Source organism: Cryptomeria japonica, chromosome 11 (assembly GCF_030272615.1).
Source record: "Cryptomeria japonica chromosome 11, Sugi_1.0, whole genome shotgun sequence".
NCBI classification, from domain to species: domain Eukaryota; kingdom Viridiplantae; phylum Streptophyta; class Pinopsida; order Cupressales; family Cupressaceae; genus Cryptomeria; species Cryptomeria japonica.
This window is the reverse complement of record NC_081415.1, coordinates 108,433,313-108,456,824: the sequence shown is the minus strand read 5'-3', so window position 1 is coordinate 108,456,824 and position 23,512 is coordinate 108,433,313. Positions and strand designations below refer to the sequence as shown.

The 23,512-nt window shown below is 38.2% G+C and overlaps 1 protein-coding gene across 1 annotated transcript in view; it reads left to right on the top strand.

Moving 5' to 3' along the window:
* The window catches only part of LOC131037601 (zinc finger CCCH domain-containing protein 24), a 139,885-nt gene extending 121,767 nt beyond the window's left edge, over window positions 1-18,118 (top strand). Inside the window, exons 8-15 of the mRNA XM_057969784.2 lie at window positions 6,284-6,367; window positions 6,513-6,635; window positions 15,996-16,169; window positions 16,264-16,398; window positions 16,603-16,698; window positions 16,833-17,177; window positions 17,310-17,353; window positions 17,507-18,118. Coding sequence (XP_057825767.2) covers window positions 6,284-6,367; window positions 6,513-6,635; window positions 15,996-16,169; window positions 16,264-16,398; window positions 16,603-16,698; window positions 16,833-17,177; window positions 17,310-17,353; window positions 17,507-17,753 — 1,248 coding nt within the window. The 3' untranslated portion in view covers window positions 17,754-18,118. The remainder of the gene's footprint in view (window positions 1-6,283; window positions 6,368-6,512; window positions 6,636-15,995; window positions 16,170-16,263; window positions 16,399-16,602; window positions 16,699-16,832; window positions 17,178-17,309; window positions 17,354-17,506) is intronic.
* Window positions 18,119-23,512: the final 5,394 nt, after the last annotated feature.

Here is a 23,512-nt window from a genome sequence, read left to right as displayed (position 1 = left end):
AGTCGTGTTAGGGTTTTCCTGCGGGGTGCGACAGGTTTGAAGAACCAGCCTGTGCGTTTTTTCTGGTCCCGCATCCTCTTGCGTTGGGGTTCGTCTGAGCAGCATGATTTTTTTCTGCATCCGTTTTCTGGGCACTATTTGCATATCTTCGACGATAGTTTATTTTCCTGAGATTTTTGCTTGTGATGGGTCTGCGCATAAATTTCGTGCGATTATTTCGCTCGATGACATTTTTGGACAGTTATTTTTACCTGTGACCTTGCGTGCGTTCTATTCTTTTTTCGTGACTTGGTTTTGGCAGCAATTTCTCTTGTTGGGTGGCAATTTTTGTGTGTATGACCTTTTGCAATCTATGCCCTTCGTGTCTAGTCCCGACCTAGGGTTTCGTTTCCTACCTGCATTTGAAGGATTTTCTTCAATGTGACGGAGTTTTTTTTTTTTGAGTCGGATCTACTCGCGGCTGCAACTGGAATTTGTTTTTTTGACAATTTTTTTTTAAATCATGGCTTTGTCTCCAGCAGCTAGGGATTTTATAATTTTTCTTCAAAAATTACCTAATGGGTTTTATAATTTGTCCGCAAAATATTATTTTGGGTTTTTATAATTTGTCCACAAAAAATCATTCTAGGTTTTATAATTTTTTTTCCTTAAAAAATTATTGTTTGGTTTTGATCGATTTTTCTCCTCAAAAATCGTGTATCATTTGCAATTTGCAAAGTTTGCATGGGATTTTGGTTATTTGGGTTTTATAATTTTTTTCTACTAAAAAATTATTGGGGGGTTTTCTAATTTTTTTCCACAAAAAAATTATGATGGGTGTTCCCGTTTTTAGGGTTTTGTACCCTTTTTTTCCACAAAAATGATGATTTGTAACTTCAGTTTTCAGGGTTTGACGGTTTTTTTAACAAAAATCATGGTTTTTTGCAGTTTGTTTTGGGTTGCACTTGGAGTTGCTGGTGCAAACATCTACAAATGTGGTATCTTGCAACTTGTTTTGGAGTTGCTGGAGTGAACAATGCTTAGTGCTCATCTGCAAAAGTTTTTGCGGTTTTTTACAAAATCGTGTTTGTTGCTGTTTGGAGGGTTTGCCAATTTTTCCTCAAAATCGTGGTTTCAGTTTTCTTTTTTTGGCTCAATAATTCATGTGTGACGATTCGGTAATTCACATGTGAGTGTTGCATCTAATTGGAAGAATTCTGGTACTCTTGATCATTAACATTCTATAGATCCAGGGAGGGTCTCAGCAGCAGCAGTGTGTTCTGAGGTGAAGGGGCAGCCTTCTTTGCGTTTGTGATCAAAAGGCCTGCAGATTGTCTTCTGTAGGGTTGTAGGGTAGTTCGTACGATGACCATTAAGGTAGGGTGTTAAAATAATGTAATGTTCTATGATGGTCATCTTTTTTAGTTTAGTTAGTTTATATTTTCGTCTTCAGTTGACGATTGTTTCTTTTTAGATATATCATCATGTAATATCTATTTAAAGAGCCATCATCTCCTTTGTTAATATATCGAATATCGAATTATCTCAACAAAAGTCTGGTCCTCAGGTGAATTAAAAAGAATCTTTAGAAAGACAAAAGATATGAGCCATCTTGATTTCCAGCCAAGAAGATAATATCCACTGAGAACTATGCAATCCAAGTAATTATACTCATGCACCAAAGACATCTTTGCCACAGAATCTTCTGTGAGAAACAAATCAGTTAGAGAGACTGCCATGTTAAGGAGGATATCACAAAAATAAAGCCTAGCACCCTCCTGAGGTACCACATTAGTGTCAATATGAATCTTAGATCCCTTCAACACAGCCACAGAGGGTTTATTAGTTTAAACAAACTGGTGTTGGAGACCCTTCCTCCTTTAAGAGGTCAGCACGGCAAACAGAATTCCCCACAAGAATGAAAAGGGTTGCAGGCATTCTTGCAGGCATGGTAAATCATCTACTCATCTGGCAGATCCAACTTTTGCATAACTTCTACAGCAGCACTCCGCATCACATTCAGACCAGATCAAGAATCCTTTCAGAGGAGCCCAACACCACATCCATAGGACATCAATCAATTAGATCTGGAATGTTTAGATGGGGACACAACAGGTTTACAAGAGGTTCAAAATAATCTCAGAAACAAAGAACTACTGATATCTGCAGACTTCCCTAAATAGATGTGGTCACAAGCTACCTCCTTCCCCATGTTGCCATCCTTATCAGCAGATACTGTCATGGCCCTTCCCACTGCTTGCTGAATCCTAGCCTCTGCTCATGAATGCACTAGTTAAAACAAATTAGCTTTAATAAGCTTTGATGGGCTGATTGCTTTTTGAAGGTTGTTCTCAAGCCTTAATAAGATTTGATGGGCTGATTGTTGCCGGGAATAATCATTATGTTATGTTGTCATATTATGTTTATGTTGTCGTCGGTAATAATGAGTTACGGCAGTCAGTTAGTTAGTTGTCCCGAAGGGCAGTTGGATGCGACGGTTGGTCGCACCCCTTCGGGTATTATATATTGCGTACCTTTCCTTCGAAGTGGCATCAGAATAGTGGTATCAAATGTGATGTTATGGCACTTGATGTATATGGACTGTTGAATTAATACAGAGACTGGTTCTTTAATATATTTCCATTATGTTCTGTGTATTTACTTTCTGCGTTTAATTGTTTACCCGTATGTGGCAAACATTTGGCACCGTTGCCTAGACATACTCGGGAAAGGAAGGAGTGGATGGCGTACGGACACAATGAGCCTACCCGTCGGTGAGATTAACCTAGAGGCCGACGACGTGCAAACGGAACAATTGTCGTGGGACGCAGAGCGTGATGGCAAGAGGTGAAGGGGAAATTGAACCCTGTAATAATCCCGACACACTGTTGATATAAATAGTGGCCGAAAGGCAAAATAAAAAAAAAAAAAGTTTTTTTTTGTGTACATGGTGTGTGCTTGCTATGTAGGGAAGTGATTTATGCCAAATATACTAAATAAGAATAAAAATAAAAAGATACAAAGTGACGAATGGGAAGTGGCACAAAGAGTGTTGAATCTCAGACGACAAATATAACGAAGGCGTAGGCTAAGGCAGCTTGCCGAGGGACGACCGACCGAGGGTTGCTCGAAGGGAACCCAGGAGGTGTCATGGAGGTTGTAGAGGTAGAGATAGACGGAGAGAATTACACTCTCTACACTGTCGTAGGGTTGCCCGAAGGGAACCTAGGAGTCACAGAGGGTGCCGAAGGAGAACTCTACAGTTCGCCAGAACACCACCGTAGGGTAAGAAGTCGCGAAGAGTTGGTGGAACAAACAAGGCGAAGTCTAAACTTGATCGACGCTACTAGAGACCTACTAAAGAACTTGTCCATTTTAGAGGACAATCGGAGGGAGACGACCAAAGGTGACAGTACGGCCGACGGTGCCGACGGAGCACAAGGGTGCCGTACGGGAGGCAATTTGTTCCATTTGGGGTCAACAACCTTCTCTGGAGAACCCACGAGTGGAGGGTTAGGTGTAGGAGGCGGAGGCGGAGGCGGAGGATCACTAGGTACAAGCACACAAGGCACCAGAGGAGCGAGACCTAGCGGTGGGATGGCAAGTAAGAAGATGCTGCCGAAGTTCAATGGCGACGAGAAGGAAGATCCCGTCCGCCATTGCCGCACTTGCGAAACCATATGGTCAGCGAACGATGTTACCGACTAGGACGAATGGGTAACACAATTTCCAGCAACCTTAAGGGGAGTGGCCATCGACTGGTACTCAGATATGAATAAGGCCAAAGTCGGCACATGGCCCGACTTGAAGAAGGAGTTCGGGATAGAGTTCCGCCTCCTTAGAGATGACAATGAAATAGTAGCGGAAATCTATGGCACAAAGTAGAACAAGAACGAGACTATCCGAGCCTATAGTCGGCGGCTAAAGGAACTATTGGGGAAAATGGAGAGTCAACCAGCAGATGGGTTGAAAAAGAGATGGTTCGTGGAGGGATTGAAACACTCCATCCGGAAGAAGATGAAAATTGTTCCACCAACCTTGTACGAAGATGCATATAATAGAGTGATGGATCTTGAGCTCGAGACCAAGACATCCAAGAAAAAAAAGAAGGATAGCTCGTCCGAGGATGATGACTCTTCCGAGGGAAGCAGCAGCGATGGCGAGTTCGGCAAAAAGGTGCAAGCCTTGCAGAAGGACATGCTGAGGATGATGAAAGAGCTGAAGGTTATGAAGGGAGGTCCGAGCAAGACCGATGAAGGGGAGCTTTGGTGCACGGAATGTAAGACGGACGGCCACACGAAAGGCTCTTGCCAAAAGAAGGTCTATTGTGATATATGCTAGTTGATGGGGCATGCCACTAGGGAATGCCCCTACAACATGAAAACACGAAACCAACAAGTATTGCTTATGTAGGAACAACCAACTACATCGAGCAGTACCGGCAGCTCCTAGGTGAACAACAATGCAACATCAGGAGGCTATCGAGATAACCGGTGAGGAGGACGAAACATCAATAACAATACAAGGAGCCGGATCCACTACGACTCCAAAGGTCAACCAATGGTACAATGTAGAGCGTGTAACCAATGGGGGCACTTTGCCCGAGACTGCCCGAAGGGAGAGGCCACACAATATTTGTGCAAATGGTGCGGACCGGGAGACCACGAAGACGCCACCTACAAGAAGTCCGGTATCGAGGAAACCAAAGAAGAGGAAGTGCTGGCCGTAACCCGCGCCCAAGCCAGACATGCAATGTGCCCAGACTTGGAGATGGAGAAGTGAAGGGTACGGGAAGCACGAGAAGAAATTGAGAAAGAGATACGAGAAAGGGCGAAGGCGAAGGGTATGATGGGTACTTCCAGCCGATTGGAGGCGGAGGAGGCTATACTAAATCAAATTTACAACCCGCGAGGGGGGCTGCCTCTCGATCCCGCTGGGGGCACTGCCCCCAGGACCCCAGTTTATTTTTGAGCTACAATACATTTTTTGAGTTGGGTGAAGGGCATCCGAGAAGGCAAGGTAATTGTTGGGTTGTCTCATACTGTGAGAAAGAAGCCTGAAGCTCAGCATTGGCGGGAAGCCATAAGCCGTAGAGGGAGACGGATTTGGAGGTTGCGAACAAACAAAGTCTGAGGGAAGGCATTGTAGGCACGCGAAGTCATATGGCACCAGGAGTTATTCAGTTCAGTTATCAACCTTTGGGAAGTGTGATGAAGGATTTGAGGCGTCTCCTAGCCTTTGTGCTAGAGGGTTGTGGCCACTTCCCGGCATGAATGGTATGCTTTGAGGAACTCGGAGTATGTCTCGGCTGGACGAGAGGTTGCCTTGGTGGATGCACAGAGGGCTCAGGAGGAGTTGACCACCAGGTTGGAGGCAGGAGTAGCGTGAGACTTAGCTCAGCATACCCAGGAGTTGGATGCCGAGAGGGCAGCGCAGGTGGCTATCGAGGACAAATTGGCTAGGGAGACAATATCATTTGAGTAGTAGTTGGTGGAGGCTGAGACTAAAAAGCGTGTTTTGCAGACAAGTTTGATGGTAGCAGAAAAGGGTTTTCAGGCGAGGATGCAACAGGTGTATGAGTTCCGGGCTCGACTAGCATCAGCAGTTCCTGTAGTTCTCTAGCTTGGTTCTGTTTAATGCCATCTCTATTTTGTATTAAGTCGTCCAGAGACGACTTCTTTTCTTGGGGGGGATGATGTTGCCGAGAATAATCATTATGTTATGTTGTCATATTATGTTTATGTTGTCGTCGGTAATAATGAGTTATGACAGTCAGTTAGTTAGTCGTCCCGAAGGGCAGTTGGATGCGACGGTTGGTCGCACCCCTTCGGGTATTATATATTGCGTACCTTTCCTTTGAAGTGGCATCAGAATAGTGGTATCAAATATGATGTTATGGCACTTGATGTATATGGACTGTTGAATTAATATAGAGACTGTTTCTTTAATATATTTCCATTATGTTTTGTGTATTTACTTTCTGCGTTTAATCGTTTACCCGTATGTGGCAAACACTGATTTCTTGATTCATGGATTTGAAATGTGTCGATTTCAGATGCTATGCCTATACAAGCATGTTAACTATTTAATTTTTAAAAATAATTTTTAATCTTTTATAAAAAAATCATTACATGATAGTCTTTATTTGATAAAAGTGCTTAAGAATGTTTTTGTGATTGAAATTAATATGCTGAAAATATGAGTGTTCCCCTTTGCTTATCTGGAATCTATTGCTTAAAAGAAATTTATATAATTTTGTATAGGTAAGGTAGTCATGTGTTTAATAGATAGCATCTATTAACAGGTTCGAGATGGACGAGCCCCAATCCAGGTTTCTAACTCAGAAAATGAACAGCCTAATATTGCTGAGGTTATGCTTATTGTGCAGGTATGTTAATTAAGGAATTACTTGTTTTGCTGTAGTATGGCTTTGACACGTTTTCTCACATCTTTAACACTACTCTTGTATACAAGCTGAAAATGTTGTGATATAAAGGTGATTATATTGTTGAACTGAAATGTTTCAATCATAGATTTGCTCGGCAGGTGTTGAGGAGAAGTTAAAGTCAAGTGAATTCAAGAGAATGGCTCAAGAACTTACAGTCGCAGCAGCAACAGCTTCTCCACCACTTCCACTCACTGCCCTTTTTGTGCAGGTCCTTTCCTTATATATTGATGAACCATTATTTTTTTGAGAAAACATTGTCAATCATGGTTACACTAACTCTACTGCTATTTTTGTGCAGTTCTTAACTTTATCCACTGATGAACTGTCACTGTAACAAGAAAAAAAACATCTACCATATCTTTTGCTTGTGGAATTAATACTTTTATTAGGTTCCAACATATTAAATTAAAGATTGGAGAATCAAATTTAATATTTACTACAGGTTAATTTGACTTATGTGCTGTGATTAATTGCCAAAATTGTTTTACTTATTGATTAACAGAACAAAGTAAATGTGCACACTGGGAACAGATAAGCCAATGCCCCGTTTTTGGTAAAGATTTTCTACGGCTGGGAACAGTGAAGGAACTGCAAACTTTTCATGTCAAAGCACCTTCTTATTCACAGTTCTATCTGTAACATGTGTAACTAAACATTGTCCAACTGCGCATGGTGCTGTTTAGATGATGGCTGATTTTTGGAGACCTGTTGGAGATTTTGACAACTAAGTTCTCAAGGTACATTGGTATAGATATATCAACATATCTATCCATTTAGGCAGTGCAGTTTTAATCTGAAGTGTAGCAGCACACTTATTATTATTCAGAAGTTTCAAGTGTTGTCTTATTGTACTTAGATAAGACTAACAAATCAGGAACACCATGGCTAGAGAACAAATTTGTTAAATGACTGAGGATTAGGTTTTAAGTCCATAAGTATAGTTGAAACTTCTGAATTACTGCATGGCATATAATCTTCTAGCAATGCTTGGTTTAGTTTGAATTGTACACAGAGGTCAAGGTTCCCGCCCTAGGTTTCTTTATCAAGATATACTGTAATAGTGCACACACTCCAAGTACAAATGCCTCAGACAGAAAATTGGTGTATTTGGATTTGAACTACACAACAAATAGTGTTTCTTGTTGTAACTCGGCAAAAAGTATTGTGAAAATCTAAGGGCATTTTTAAATATGAGAGCTTGTATCACTTATATCCAATTTCTAAATCTGGGTTGAATTGTCAAGATGAATACAATTCAAATTGAAATACTATGGGGGTCTTAAGTTTTTTAGACTTGAACTCTAGAACTAGCCATCCTTCTATCTTTTGTTATTTAATTGTAAATTATGAAAATAATCTGGGTTTATCTTGGCTCTTACGTGAATCTAGAAGAAGCTCATCGTCATCAAAAGTGAGCAAGCATCATTACTATTTCTAATTTTTTTTTTGAGATTACAAAATGCAGCATTCCGTTGTATTTATTTGCAGAACATAGACAATACAGAGTTTCAGAACATTGCACCTTGTCTGTTACGATATGTACTGAATTTAATCAATATATATTAAGTCAAGTAAGCTGCAGATCAACAATTACACTGATTTGATATAGCCCCTCTCCAGAGACTCTTGTCCAAATGATTAATGCCGAGAAGAATGTTCCTCAAATGATCTTAGGCAGTAACTTTGATTCAATCATTTAATATGTTTTTTTGGTGATTTTGACATCGTCTTCAAAATATAAATCTTAAAAAGCTGAATCCTATTTTATGTTGATTATTATTAATTATTTACTATCCCTCTACAATGTCAGCATTCAACTTTAGGAATTGGGAGCCTAGCTGTGGCCCTTAAATACCTCTTATTCTGAACTATTTTTCTTGAAGAATATCATGGATATAATTGAAAGGAACAATGCCTCTTTCATAAGCTTGACTAAGAATTCTGTCTCTTTCTCATAAGAACGTGGAATTTCCCATTACATGTCATATTGTTTGTAGTTGCCTTTTTCATCATACAACACTGAACCGAAACATTGAAAATGAATACATCTAATGCCTACTATTGATCTTGGATGCTAGTATTTATTCAGTGTCGTAATTTGTGAATATGTTTTCATTTTAGTAAGAAATAGTGGATGGCTTTGAGTCTTGTGTTTGGACTGCAGCCAATGATATTGAACAGAAGATGATAATACTTGGGTGGCAGAGATGTGTGAAATGCTGCCCTCATCTACTATATACGTTTTGTTTCCTCATAGTGATTGACTGCAAGGAGATTTGTTTTTTTTTTAATTTGTTTCTTGTTGCCCTTTAATTTTGGCCATGGTTGTACTAGGTACTGTTGATGTGTTTTTTAGACACTTCAAACTCAAAATAAAATACCAAGGTATCTTATCCTCTCTTGAATAAAGTCTCTCAAATGCTATGCTTCGCGATCAAATGAGACAACTCCAAAGTTTCTACTGTCAGGTCTTGACTCGTGGATAACCTCAATGGTTGATGTGATTGCTGGTAATCCAAGGGGCCTTGCATATTTGTTTCTTAAGAGATGGATGTCTTGATCTCAAGGAATGCCTTTTTGAATTGATATGCAATGTGACTCTCTTACTTAATGCTACGATTTGATAAAAAAAATGCAAATGAGATTAAGGTTTGGAAAAGCAAGTCTAGACTAAGAATGCAAGAATGATGGACGACTTTAAGTGAAGCTCAAATGATCTCTGCTTTGACATACGGTGAACATCTCTACAAAGATAGTGCAATCTTCTAAGGATAGCTGATAATTTTCAAACCACCACCAAAATATAGACACCTTCGAGACAAAGCATATCGATAAAGAAGTAGTGATTGAAATTAAGTTTAGCTAATAACTCTAGTTGACTACACAAGGCAAATTTGCAATCAACAAACTGCTAGTATTACAGACAAAGGAGCTTCACCTTCAATCATGCACAAGAGTCTTTCATTCTTCTAATACTTAAACTAAACTAAAATTTTTATTTTGTTTTAAATATTAAACTCTACCTTAAAAGTATGAAGAAACAAGCAAATGCTCAAGAATTTAACAAGTCACCAACACTTCAACGATTTTATTAACTTCTGCAGCATCAAGCAACAATTCTCCAAACTTCTAATCTCTTACGAATGGAAATGAGTGGGGCTTATATAGTGCTCCCAATTACAACGAATGGCCAAGATTGAATGAAGATCAAAGGCCATGATTTCACCACCTAAACCCTAACTAGGATTTACTACAATAAAAAGCCTATCTAGATAAACATCACCAAAACATTAGCCAATGGGAATGTGACATCCATTTGGCACAAATTATGAGGAAAAACCATCCAATAAGAAAATTCATTGCCACATAGGATTATAGCAAAGTGTCATCTAGAATCTTGTTGCCTTTTTCTTTTTCCCTTTTGACAAATTCAATGAATCTAGTCGTTATGCATTCAATTTTGGTTACTGGAGCTGTCGGCAGGTTCTTCAACTGTTCTTCCAAATAATTGACTTCCTCAATAGCCGAGAGAAAAGTAGTCTCCCATCTTGGCCCGAATTCTCGTCTTGGTAACAAGTACCATGAGTGCATGTATGTCGCCTAGCTGTTTCTCCATTGCCAACCCATCAGTTCTGTAATGTCCCTTGCTAATTCTGATATAAACTTCTAATTCTTTTCACTTAGATATTTCATCAAACACTTGGCTAACATTGTTTTAGTCTGCTGATCTTAGTTTCAGATTGATATCAGGGATATCTAACGCTAATTCTTCATGTAAGAACATTTACAAGGGAAGTATAATAATATAGAAATGTTTGGACAACCACCCCAAATGTATTATGAAACAATGAAGCTTATAATCAAGCATATCTACTTGCTGTCATTTTGTCAAATGAGTGACATACAACCTCAGAATTCAATTATGTATGGTGCAGCCCTATATGTTTGATCCTTATTCATTTACTAGCTCAATGAATCATTACAAACTCAAAACACATTGACTGATAATGTTTATTAATTCTCAGATTTTCTGAGGACAAGGGGAACTCACATGACTCATGCTTACAACTGAAAATACAATGAAATTATGATGCCTTAGGAACCTGATATGAATCGCCTTGCTGAGATGATGAAGAATCAAGCAATATCCATTAAATTGAGGTTTCTCCAATGCCTAATCGAAACACTCCATAGTCGGCCTTGCTGCTGAATGAAGGATGTCTGATAACCAACAACAGCAATATAGTTCGATTTGCCCTCCAAATAATATCGTCCTCCTTTCTAGACAAATCACTGATCTCCACTATGAAGACTTGCATCTAACATGCCCAAAGACAAAATCGTGACTAGTGAAAATCTGAAGCAAACTCCCAAACTATTATGACTGATATGAAAAATCTCCTTAAGCCCGATGTGAGAAGCTGAGTGCTCCTCACTCACAAAGCAACCCTTCAGAGGGTCTTTCACCTCCTCGGTTATGCTGATCGAAGGTAGGTATTGTTCCCTAGGATCTATCCTGCGGACAACTCTTGGCTCCACAACTAAAATCAAGAGATAACAAACAACTGATGCCAAACATGTATTCCCCTCTTCTAGTTTCCAAATTGTAGGAGGACCCAAATCAATAGTTTCGAAATTGTATTCTTTTGCTGTGATCTCGCCTTCAAATTTATCTACCCTTGGAGTGGCGATTTGTATGACTCGAGAACCTATAATATCCCTTATTACTTTTGACATCTTTGCTGCCTTCTTCTTTTCGGTCATTTCTTGAGTTTGACTTAGAAGACTATCCAAATCACCCAAAGGTTCTTCTTCCACTGCTATTACTTCTTTTGTGAGCCTCTCTTTGAGCCATGTTGTGATAGCGGATCTTCCTTCTCCTACTTGTGTTTCCTCAAGTAATTGGTCATCTCAAGGGGGAGAGGTTGTCTCATCACCGTCTTCTATATTTATAGCTTCATTACCCTCATCCTCATTGCTCATTTGCATGTGGGGAACAAGATTGTCTTGGTCTTGTGGCTGCTTCCCTTTGTTTTGCTTCTCAATTGTATCATTCGGGATTGTAGATTCTATTGATTCATTCATTCCATGATTCAAGTTTTCTTCAAGTCTTTGGTTCTCACAGCCTTCATCTTGGTTCATCTCTACTTCGTGCATGGAAGAGGTACTAGTGGAAGGATGGTTGGAGTTTGATTTATGTCTCTTACATGATGATCCTTCCTCATGATTTTCTTTTCTCTTGGAACCTTTGGGATGCGTTGAAAGAGTGGTACTTCCCCTTGCACTTGTATCTTCCTGATTGTCCTCTGATAAGTCTGCCCTTCCCATTAAGTCAAATGTCAATTGCACATTTTGTTCCTTCAGTTTATGATGCTGGATATCTACCCATTTGCATGTGTAGGCCAAGGCTGGCTTCATCAAATCCTTCAAATCTGTGATCTCTACATCAATCCAATTGACTTTTACTTCTTTGTCTTTCTCCTTTTCGTATGTAGGCTGGAGACGTTTACCGCTGTCTTATGCTTGATCAGCAACATTAAAGATTTTACATCTTCGGATGATGTCGATGGGTAGTCTAGAGCATGTCCTTCTCACTTCAAAATCATCTTGAGCGTTCATCCAATAATCCTCTAGTTGCCATTCATGTTTATGCTTTCTCCCATTGGCCTTTCTTATGTTTCCATGAGGATCAAAATTATCTCTAGAAACATAATACGTAAATGAGTAAGATGACAATTCTTCTTCGGAGTTGTCAGTTGCTGGTAGAGAGGGGCAAACTTCTATAGATTGTCCAATCGAAATAGGAAAAGGAATGCCAGTCTTGTGTCTATTCTTTTGCACCTTATCATATGCCACCAACTGCCTTACCACTTCTAGTAACACTATCTTATCCGTAGGATAGCGTGGCAACATGTAGGGTGGGGAAGAGAAGCCTTGAACTCTTATATATGTAAACTTTGGGAACTGAATGAACCAACACCAAATTTCTTGACCAATTCCTAGGCCTCTGGAGATAATCTTTGATGGATTCCACCTTGTAGGGTTCTTGTGATATGCATAGTGAAAGCGTCATTGACTCTCCTATGATGCGACCTACTAGGATGTTGCAACTGTTTGTATGATTCAAATGCTCTTATTTCTCCAGCTCCTCTTCCAACTAGACCTATATGCATCAATCCGGCATACTCATAATTTCTGGCAAGAGAGTATATGATATATGAGCTCATGTGAAATGTCTTAGTGCAGACGAGTCTCTTCAATTGTATGTCAATGCTATTGCTAATAATCCTTGCCCAATTGATCATATCCTTCCCATTTGATATTGTTTCTATGAAGAAGAGCATCCAATTCTCGAAGTAGAATGCCCGAGAGGCTCTCATGACTCGGTTGAGTAAAGTGATTCAGTCACTGAATTCCTCCTTAAAATCAACTCTATGTAGCTTGGTAGGAACCTTGCTTATGTCGGGTTGACTCTTCAATAGCCAGTATTTATTGATGATTCCAAGACATTTCTCAGGATCATCATCATAGACTGCTTTAGCTCCTTCCATGCTTTTATAAATCATGTTTCTTGGCTTAGGTATGTGGAAAGGTTAACTAATGGCCGCCTCAAATAGATAAGCAGGCACTCTTACATCAGGTGCCACTATTGTCCTTATATGAGCATCATAGTGTTTAGCGCATTTAACAATCAGTTCATAGCATTGTATGGCCGGAGGAAAACCAGCTGCCTTGATCATTCCACTCTCAATCATCTTCCTAGCTGTTGCGGAAGGTTTGCTTGTGTATAGTGAGCTATGAAATTTCTTCACATCAAATCGCCCAAGATTAGTATGTCCCATGTTTCTCCAAAAGGAAGTGATCTTGGTTTCCAGCACTTCACCTCTTGAATCTTCCTTTATGAGGGTTTGACGTGTGCTTGCTCCAGTCTTCGGGGCTGCCATGCTTTACCTGTGAGACTTGTCTAAGTTAGGATATTGATATGATTAAAATGCCCCTAGGTGAGTAATTCTTTTCAAAAAGTTGATAAAATCATGGAAATTATTGATGCATATTACTAAAACCTTAGGCATAGATATAAACCCTAGATTTGCCTAAATCTGAAAAATGATCATCTAACCAAAATGAATTGTGTTCAAGCACACTAGGTGATCAAAATACAATAAAATGCTCTCCTATGAATGAATTCTCTTAAACATGATTAGCTTGAATCTGCACAAGTGTCTAGTTAAGGTCTGATTTTAGTGAAATTGATCAATCAAAATCCAATTCAGACCTACAAACAAGTTTAGAAGTGGCTGGTAATCTCTAATTTGATTTCCAATTTGGCAAAATACCCCTTATTTTGATGTGCTTTCACTATGACTGTGATGTCAAATGCTGATGCTAATCTGATTATTGATGCAAAATCGCTGATCTAGTGTGTTTATTGCTGGTGCTAAGGTTGAACTCACTGTCCAGAAAGCTTTGATCTCTGATGCTGATTATAGACAGGGTTCGCTGGCGCTGAAGATGGATGGAAGAATCTGCCTTGCTTTGATTAAATTTGCTGCACAAAAATCGCTGCTCTGCACATGAAGGATTAATTTGTTTTGTCTTTCTTCTCTTGATCAAATGAAATGATCAAAATGCCTCATTATAGGTGCCAATTGAAGGGGTGCATCTTTTCACCTAAAGCCGACTTGATTGCATTTATATTGTTTTACAAAATTCTTTTCTTTTATTCTCTAGGAGGCCGACTTGGCTATTTCATTAATCATTTTGCATGGGGATTACTCTTTGGTGCCACCTTCACTTCAATCGTCTTCTTCCTTGGGATAGGTGTTGACATTTCCTCTTATTTTATCGTGGCTGGGTGTGATCATAGGAAGAATTTCGTGGTTTTGATAAGGCAAAGGAAATTTTTAATGGATCTTGGGAGGCAAAGGAAGAATTTAAGGGTTCTTGGTAGGCAAAGGAAATTTTTCGGAGTTTCAAGGAGGCAAAGGAAATTTTTCGGTGTTTCAAGGAGGCAAAGGAAATCTATTGGAATTATTAGCTAGACCTTGTTTTCATCAAGATCCTTCCTTGCTTCGATCTCAAACCCAAACTTTGTGCTGATCATTGATGCTTATGAGCAAAGGAAAGGTCGTGGCCATGACAAGCCAAAAGAAGTGTCCAGGACACTTGCTTCATTCGCTTAAGTTCTGCTTATCACTACAAAAACATCAAAGCATCACCTTCAATTAGCCTTCAAACAACCCTTTTGTCCAGATTGGATCTCTAAGAGGTCAAAAAAAAAATGCATTGTAGGCCAGATTGGAGCTTGAAGGGGTCAAAGGCAGTGTTAGCAAAGGAAGGATTTCGTGGTTCTTGGAGAGCAAAGGAAGTTTTTCAGGGTTTTGAGAGGGCAAAAGGAATGCCCTATAATTAGTCAAATTTCATCAAATTAACTTACCTTGTCAAACCTCCTTGCCTACCATGCTCGGATTGACTCCTCATCTCATACCTCTTGCCATCCAAGGTATTGATCAAATGAGGCAATTGTCATATATTAGCCTTAGTCACCCAATTGCAAGAATTAGAATGCTGCAAAATCCCAAAACCTAAAGCCGAAAGGAGGGTCTCCATTTCGATGGGGTGATGTTGTGAAATGGTCACAACAGGTACTTCCACATTTGGTGGCCCATTTGCATTCTTTGATATTTTTTTGTCACGCTTAGTATCATTTTACTGTAGGTTTCAACTTCTACAAGGAGAATGCCTTGCCTGCCTGATGGCTCATTTTCTGCAGTTTCTCATGTCTCATTTTGGATGTTTGAAATGATTTTCCTCATTAATAATGAACATTGTTTCAGAAATCACATTAATAAGGTTGGGATCTTCTTGCCTTCTTTCTCTTTTGAATCTTGCTTTACTGACATGACTGATACCCTTGAATTTCTCAAAGGTGCTTAGAATGAAGAATGTGCTGTCTTAATTGAAGCTTTCCAGAGGTGTTCATACATAAGTGGTGTAAAGTTTACTGTGTGAAAAAGTTATCCCACTCTACTTCCTGTCTCCCTCAATTTGCCACCCTTGATTCCTCAAGAAATGCTACATTCTGTTTCTGCTGCTTCTATTCGTGAGGAGCTCAATAAGAAAGCCTGAGGACTGAACACTAACAATTTGTTCCATGGACACCATTCTTGATGTCAAGGAGCATATGAACTTCAAATTGATAGAAATCTTGCATATATGGAGAAAAATCTGAATGATACAAAAAGTGCGTTCTAGAGAGAATGAAGTCAACTTGTTGACGAATTGAATATGAAGCAGCTGACAGTAGCTCTGTAGAAACTGGACTCCATTACCTATCTTTCAATCTTTAATTTGCCCATAAGATTGACAATCCTGGCAATGATACAAATGCTTGCCAAAAGTGTGTGCGTGTATATTTATAAATTATATATATGGTCTGTTTTGTCCATATGCTTTGTTTCTTTTATCATTGAATGTTATCTGTTGTCATTCTAATCTTGAATTTTTGGATTTCAAATTCACATCTTTTTGTGTGTTTGTTTCGTTCTGATGGCATTTTTCTATGCAGGACCACTTGGGTATTTCCAATGCAGCACCTGCAGATGCTCCATTGTTCCCAATACATCTACCTAAGGTTGTGGCGGGTAAGATTGTAGAGGGTGATTGCAGAGAACCTGTAGGCCAAATTCATGATTACATAAATAGTCTTTGCTTCCGTATATCACCAACTGCTTTTTTTCAGGTTGGTCGTCACATGAGTTTTATAGTATTGTACTTTACAATTTTGTAAATTATTCCTATATAATATAATTAAAATAACTTGCAACTGCTATTAGGTTAACAGTCTTGCTGCCGAAAGACTCTATTCCCTGGCTGGTGATTGGGCTCAGCTTAGCCCTACAACACTTCTTTTTGATGTATGCTGTGGGACAGGCACAATTGGTTTGACACTAGCTAGCCGTGCTGGCATGGTAATAATTTTTTTCCAAACCACTGCAGGTGTACTTGGTTATTAATAATGTTTCAGTATTCATCTCAACTAATAAATCAGAAGACATCTAGCAAGTTGCCTGTGCAACTGATTGGTAGTATTCATTTCTCATGGAAGCAATGAGATTAGTGTATAGAGAAATTGTAAAATATGCTATACTGATGTATGGATGTGTTTTTGTTAGGTTGTAGGAATTGAAATGATTGCCCCTGCTGTCGCAGATGCTCAAAGGAATGCAGAAATTAATGGTATAAAAAACTGCCGGTTTGTTTGTGCAAAGGTTAGAGAACTTTTACTTCCAGTGAAAAGCTGGATTTTTTTTGTATTCTGTTCGAAACCATGAATATTGTACTTGTCTGATGGTATCTTTGGTAAAAAAGTTGATGTGCCATAGTCATTATGGACGTGATACAGGCTGAAGATGTGATGGAATCCTTGCTGAAAGAGTATCTTGATATAACAACACAGACAGAATCTGATATCAAAGCAGATATCAGTGAGAAGAGCAATGATAATATGACAAAGGAATGCTCCAGTCAATCTGAAGAACAAAGGTCCGATTCTTCAGTGCCTAAAAATGTAGAAGATAATAATGTTGATAAGGAATGTGAAGAACTTGATAACAAAGGCACCAGCTCTTTAGGTATCTCTTCTCAGACAAATGGTGATTCTGAAATCAAGAAGGATGATAGTGCACCAAAGCAGTTTAATGATGTTGTTGCCATAGTTGACCCACCACGTGCTGGTCTACACCCTACTGTATGTATACTCAGATTCCAAGTAAATTCGATTCTTATGTTCTATTAGGGTCTAAAGAATGCATGATTTCTACATGGAATGAATTTCATGGTTGGATTAACTTCCCTGAAATTCTTGATTTACACTGTATAGGTCATCAAAGCTCTTCGCACTCATCCATGCTTGCGACGCCTTGTGTAAGTAATCATAGAGCCCTGTTCTATTCCATCCAATGATCATACTATTGATTGGGTGGTCCATCCGTTTAAACATAAATAAGCATTTTAAATGTAACGAAGAATAGGGATGAGAATTGAAGGTACTTATAATGTCTTGTTTGGAATGTGCAGCTATATCTCATGTAATCCAGAGACATTATTAGAAAATGCAATTGAACTTTGCACACCATCAACTGAGAAAAATGAGAAAGGGAAGGGGAATACACGAGGGTTCAGACATATGAGCAACTTAGGTCATGCTAGGCAGCGTGCCAAATCCATGCCTATGTCAGAAGCTTTCCGCCCAGTAAAAGCGATGGCTGTAGATTTGTTTCCTCATACACCCCACTGTGAGGTGGTAATGCTGCTAGAGAGATAGGATCTGAATTTTCTTAGTGAAATTATTTATGTTCTATATGTTGCATACCCATGGGCTACATGGGTTGTGAATGGCAATAAACGTAATCACAGTCTACTTCAGAAGAATTTTGGCCTATAAGGGCATTTGCTCATAATCCTTACTGTGAGATGGTAATGCTGCTGAAAGAGAGTATTGGAATGTTGCAAATATTCTTAGTAAAATTTTATATCCTCTATAGATTGCATTTCCATCCATACCACTGGCCATTGGACAATGTTTGGTATAACTTTTTGTGTTACTGCCCAATGCAGGGTTTTTTCCCTTTACTTTTTGGATACTGTATTGCAATTTAATGAATAATATAAAATAACTTTTGTGCTTAATGATCCTAAAGTTATTTATGTATTTTGGTTTTTGTACCTTTTAACAATCAATACAATTTCATCAAACTCTATACAATTTCTTATGAACTCAAATTATAAGACAGAAGATTTTCCTCAAATATTTTTATTAACCTCAAATAGATTTAGTACAATATCGTTCAGTATACATTAGCTTTGAAACCTGACATAAAATTGTTAGACATAACGGAATCTGACATGCCCAAACAACTAACTTTCCACAATCAAACCCAGATTTACAAGAAGATCATCTTAGCCCGGACACGGAAAAATAAGAGAATAATGTCTATTAATCAACATGAATATTGTAAATAATTAACTGTTATTTCAGCAATGAGATGATAGAGGTGGACAAAGATTCTCACAGCCAAACTTAGACAAATAACAAATATGCACGTGAAAAAAAGCGAGCATTATTCAACAGTATTGATATAATTATACCGAGGGGTGTAACACTACAGCTGCAGCCATCCATTGATAATGTTATTCGTGCAGAGATTAAATCTCGGGGGTGATTTTAATCGTCAGTGTTGAATGAGAATATACAAGGTTTATTCCTGCATACAAGAAATGCGAACAAAATGAAAATCCTGCTTCTCTATTTTATACCTACCTCTGCGCTCTGAATAAGGTGTTTTAGCTCTAATGTTTAGTCAGCAAATATATTTGTTAAAAGCTGTTGTTTCGAGTGCCTAAAGCGGACACGAATAAATTGCGGAACTAACATAATGAGTAAACGTTGAATACATGAACATTAAAATTCAAAAAGCTTACATAGGGTCAACATCTCACGGATAACTAAAATTCTGGGGAAGAAAGAGTATACTTTTTTTTTTTTTAGTAATGTCCCCTTCTCCTTAGTTTGCAGAAACTCATGGAATTGGCTTATCATTTGACCCTTGTAGGTCAAAAGAGATTGATAAGGGGTCGACTTGGAAGGGATTTATGATTTCACTTTTTATGTCTACTTGATTTTATGGCAAAATGAGGAGACTACACATATTGTGAGACATGTGCACTTTAATTATAATGTAATAATATTTAAAAGTGCAATTAAATTAATGTGTAATAAAATACTCAAGTGTAACAAATGGATAAGAAGAGAATCTTCTGGAAGGAAGCAATTTATTGGATATGAAAAAAATAAATAGTGGAGGTTGGTTCCTTGTTGATCATCAGTTGTTTTGGATATCTCTTCTTGTGTAGATTTGTGGAGCCAAGGGTTTTTGCGGGCAATCATTTGGGAACAAAAACTCCCTGTGATTAGCATAACTAAGGAGGTGAGAGATTTTTCGAGGGGTTGCAATTGAGAGAGGGAGACAAATCAGTCTTCCATATCGAGTTTATTGAGTTATTACATTGTCATGGTGGTGGGAGTCCATGGAATTTTCAAAATAGCTTATTGGAAGTCCTAATACCATCGATTCTTAAGGGAAGGAAGGTGATTTTCATCTAGGATCATTGGAAGAGCTAATTGGTGAAGGCTGATAAGAATTGCAGGTCTGAAGCAAAAATCAGGTTTCACCCCTATTTCCATGATTTTGTTCTTTCCTCATCATTTGGGCTTCAAATCATACAAAGGAAGGCAGCTATAATTTTGGAGAAAATAGGCAATCTTTTTTGAGAGATTTTGAAGGTGTATTTGTGGAGAAATCAGTTCCTAATCAGTCTGAGACAAAATCGTAGCAGTCAACCATCATCTTTGACTTTGGTTCGTAACTCCCTAGATTGGCTTCGAAAATCACTAAGAAGGGTAGCGCTACATTGGAGAAGCCAAGGCGATTATTTTTGGTGAAAAGATTGCAAGTAAGTTGTTGTTTTTCCATTGCTACCAGACCATCAATATGACAACATGGGTGACTTTTGGATTAGGTTGATTTGGCATATTGGAATCATCAAACTACATGATATTGCTTTCTTCTTCACGCATCAAGTCGGGCGATTTATTTCAGGTTCCTTTTGGTAGTATTCTGTACATTATTTCCAATAGTTGTAATTCTCCTTTGTTGTCCACTATCCTTAGAAAATTCTGAGCATTAGATATCAAGTGTCTAAGTCATTGGTGAAGGTATTTGTATGAGTTGCTTGATCATTATATATAGCAATAAAGGAGGAATAAGACTGCATTCTGATTTCATATTTGTCTGAGGTTTCATGCAAATTGTTTGATAAAATGACAACAACTGTGAATGTATGTTTGTGTGTCTAAATTGGCATAGAACTCTATAATTTGGTGGCATATGCATCTTTGGTAACCATCTTATCAGCTAGGAGTTATTCATAGTTAATCTTTCATGAGAAATATGTGTTGGATGACCTCCATATCAATTTGAAAATTTCTCAGACACCCCGTCGACATAACACACAAACACAAAACTACATAACACATAGATTGATAAGTCAATCAACAACAAATATTCCTTCAAATCACTGCAAAGGATATTTCAGTGGTATCAGAGCCAAGATCTTGCCATCCCGTGATTGATGAGTGAAAAGGAAATAAGATATTACAACAGGTTACAACAAAGACATCAATACCATATCCCATAGGTACCTGAAGTTGAGTTATTTTCAGAAGCTTTGAGAGAAAAAGAAAAAGATAAAGCAACTCCAAACATGGCCGAGGATGACAAGGATGCTAGAATCGAATGAAAGTTTGATACTATGATTGACTTGATGTCACGATTGCTTGGGAAAACGAAACAAACACACCATACTTAGCAACCTGAGCCACATCAAACAAATAATTCAGGTGAAAACAACGGTGGGAGTGGTAGCCACAATGAGGTAGAAGAAAGAGAAAGGATGATTAATCAGTGTGATGACTACACTAGAGGATTAGCCTCTAGACCACTTTTTCCTACCTTCACTCCACGAGAAGAACAACCACAGGTTGCTGCCCCTATACCTTATGCACATGAAGCTCAACAAGCATATCTAGAGTAAACTACTTTGCCTCTCGACTTTAGAGATATGTGGTCATTCGATCAGTTTATGAACTAGAGGAGTAGGAGGAACGGTGGGAGAAATGATTACCACACTCCGACGCAGACTGATTATCAACATACTCTTGGGAAGATCACCATGCCATATTTTGATGGGAGCGACAAAAGCACAACAGAGCATGGGTACAAAAGTTGGATAATTACTTGTCATTGAGATCGATGCCCGAAGAGGATGCTATTAGATTTGCTACACTTCATTTAGAAGGTGTTGCTCATGAATGGTGGATTTTGTGTACCACTTATGTTCTAACTGAAGTCCACTTCTTGTGGGAATCACTTTACAGACATAGAGTCAAATAACTGGCACACCAATTTTGAAAATTGAAATGAATAATACACTGCATGAGAAAACTTTTGGTTCGTGGAGATAAATGAATTAGATATAAGTGAATGTATGAGAGCCCAAGTAGATTTTACTATCCATTAGGCTTTTTTTAACCTGGAATTTGATATGCGGTTTGCAGTTAAGGTTGTAGTAGAGCCTCCCCATGTTTTGGGATGTTGGACAAGATGTTTTGTCCTCCTTAATTGTCAAATGGCTATTCAGTTCGTAGAATGCATTAATACATAAGCGACATTTATGATGTATGAAGATAATTTATGTATTGATGCATTTTAGGAATGGGTTAACTATTTCCTCCACTTTTGGAACATCTTTTTTCCAGTTGATAAGTAGGGATGCTGTGACATTCCACGACTGTATTTTAGTTAGGCAGTAATAACAAAATGAGAAGTTGCTCAAAATGCACAATTTGAGGGAAGATTACAACAGTTGAATGATAAGGTTTTGTACGTTAGGAAATAGGAAATCATCACAAACAGATATAAAAACTAATTATTAGCTCAATCATGAAAGCACAACATGCAATGATCTATCCTAAAACACAATCAATAGAGACATGAAAACAAAGCATACAAAACTAAGATTATGCAAACCAGATGTCGATTTGAATGCTTCTTCATGCAGCTCCATTGTTCTTCTTTCCTCTTCAAATAGTTTGGTTGTGGATCTCACCTACAAGTGCACATACATGATTGAAAGCAAATAGGTAAGAAAATTGCTCAAAAGTACTCGAAGCGTGATTGACTAGAAATTCGATAATCTCATTAGCGGCTAGGGATTTGATTGAAGAAATTCATCCAATTTATAGATAAATTGGAGAAATGAACAAATTAGCATGATAGTGATTCGAATGGAAATTCAAATCAAGAATAGCAAAATTATGACACGTCTATGACAAATTGCTATGCAAGGATTTATGACAATTTATGACAAATTTCTATGTCAAGAATTGATTGATTGTCAATTATGACAAATTATGACAAATTTCTATGTCATTCCCATGAAATTAGGAGAAAAATAGGAGGAAATTGAAATTAAGAATTTAGAAATTGGAAAATTGAAATTGATGAAAATTAGGAATTAAGAAATTGATGGAAATTAGAAATTAGGTAAATTAATTAATAATTTTTCATTTATTAATTAATTCACAAGGAGTAATAATTAGCCAATTAAATGAACATTTAATTGTGACAAGAAGACTTAGGATAAAATAAATAAATTATTAATCCTAGAGAGAGAAATGACACACAAGGTTAAATGATTAAATCATAAAACCCTAGAAGATGAATTAGCAATGCGAGGATGACAATTAGGTCTTGATGAAGGATAATTAATGTTGATCATGATTTTGAATTGATAAAAGACCCATGTGATAAATGATTTGATTGATAAATGCGCCAATTGACGAGGAACAATGACTAATTGATCCAAATTGACATAATTGAGAAAGACGACGATCGATGACAAATCGATTGCAAAATGACAAAATTGACAGGAGGACAAGGATCGATGACAAAATAGATTGCAAGACGACAAGATTGGAAATAACCACGATTGATGACAAATCGATCGCAAAATGACAAGATCGAACATGACAACGATCGATGACAAATCGATCGTAAAATGACAAGATTGAAAATGATAAGGATTGATGACAAGATTGATAAGAGGATGTGTAGGGGAAAAAGCGAGACTAGGTTAACATGCCCTAATCCTACCTTTTGACACACATTACGGAATATGAAAGAGCCTAGAGATATCGCACAATTGGCTACTTCTTTTTGTGAAAGAGAGAGCTACGGGATATCTATTAGGATTCCTATTCCCTTGTTGAAATTGTAAGATCAAGTAATGCAAGTTCAAACCCTAATCCCAAAGTGCAAGTATGAACTAATAACAAGATTGCAGAATTGAGATTAAACAATGAACAGCTGTAAATACAAGGATGAAATAAGAATGCAGATGTGTACCCGGAGTCAAAATCGGATTGAAAATGTTCGGGACGGGAGCGCGGGCACCACTGTCCTG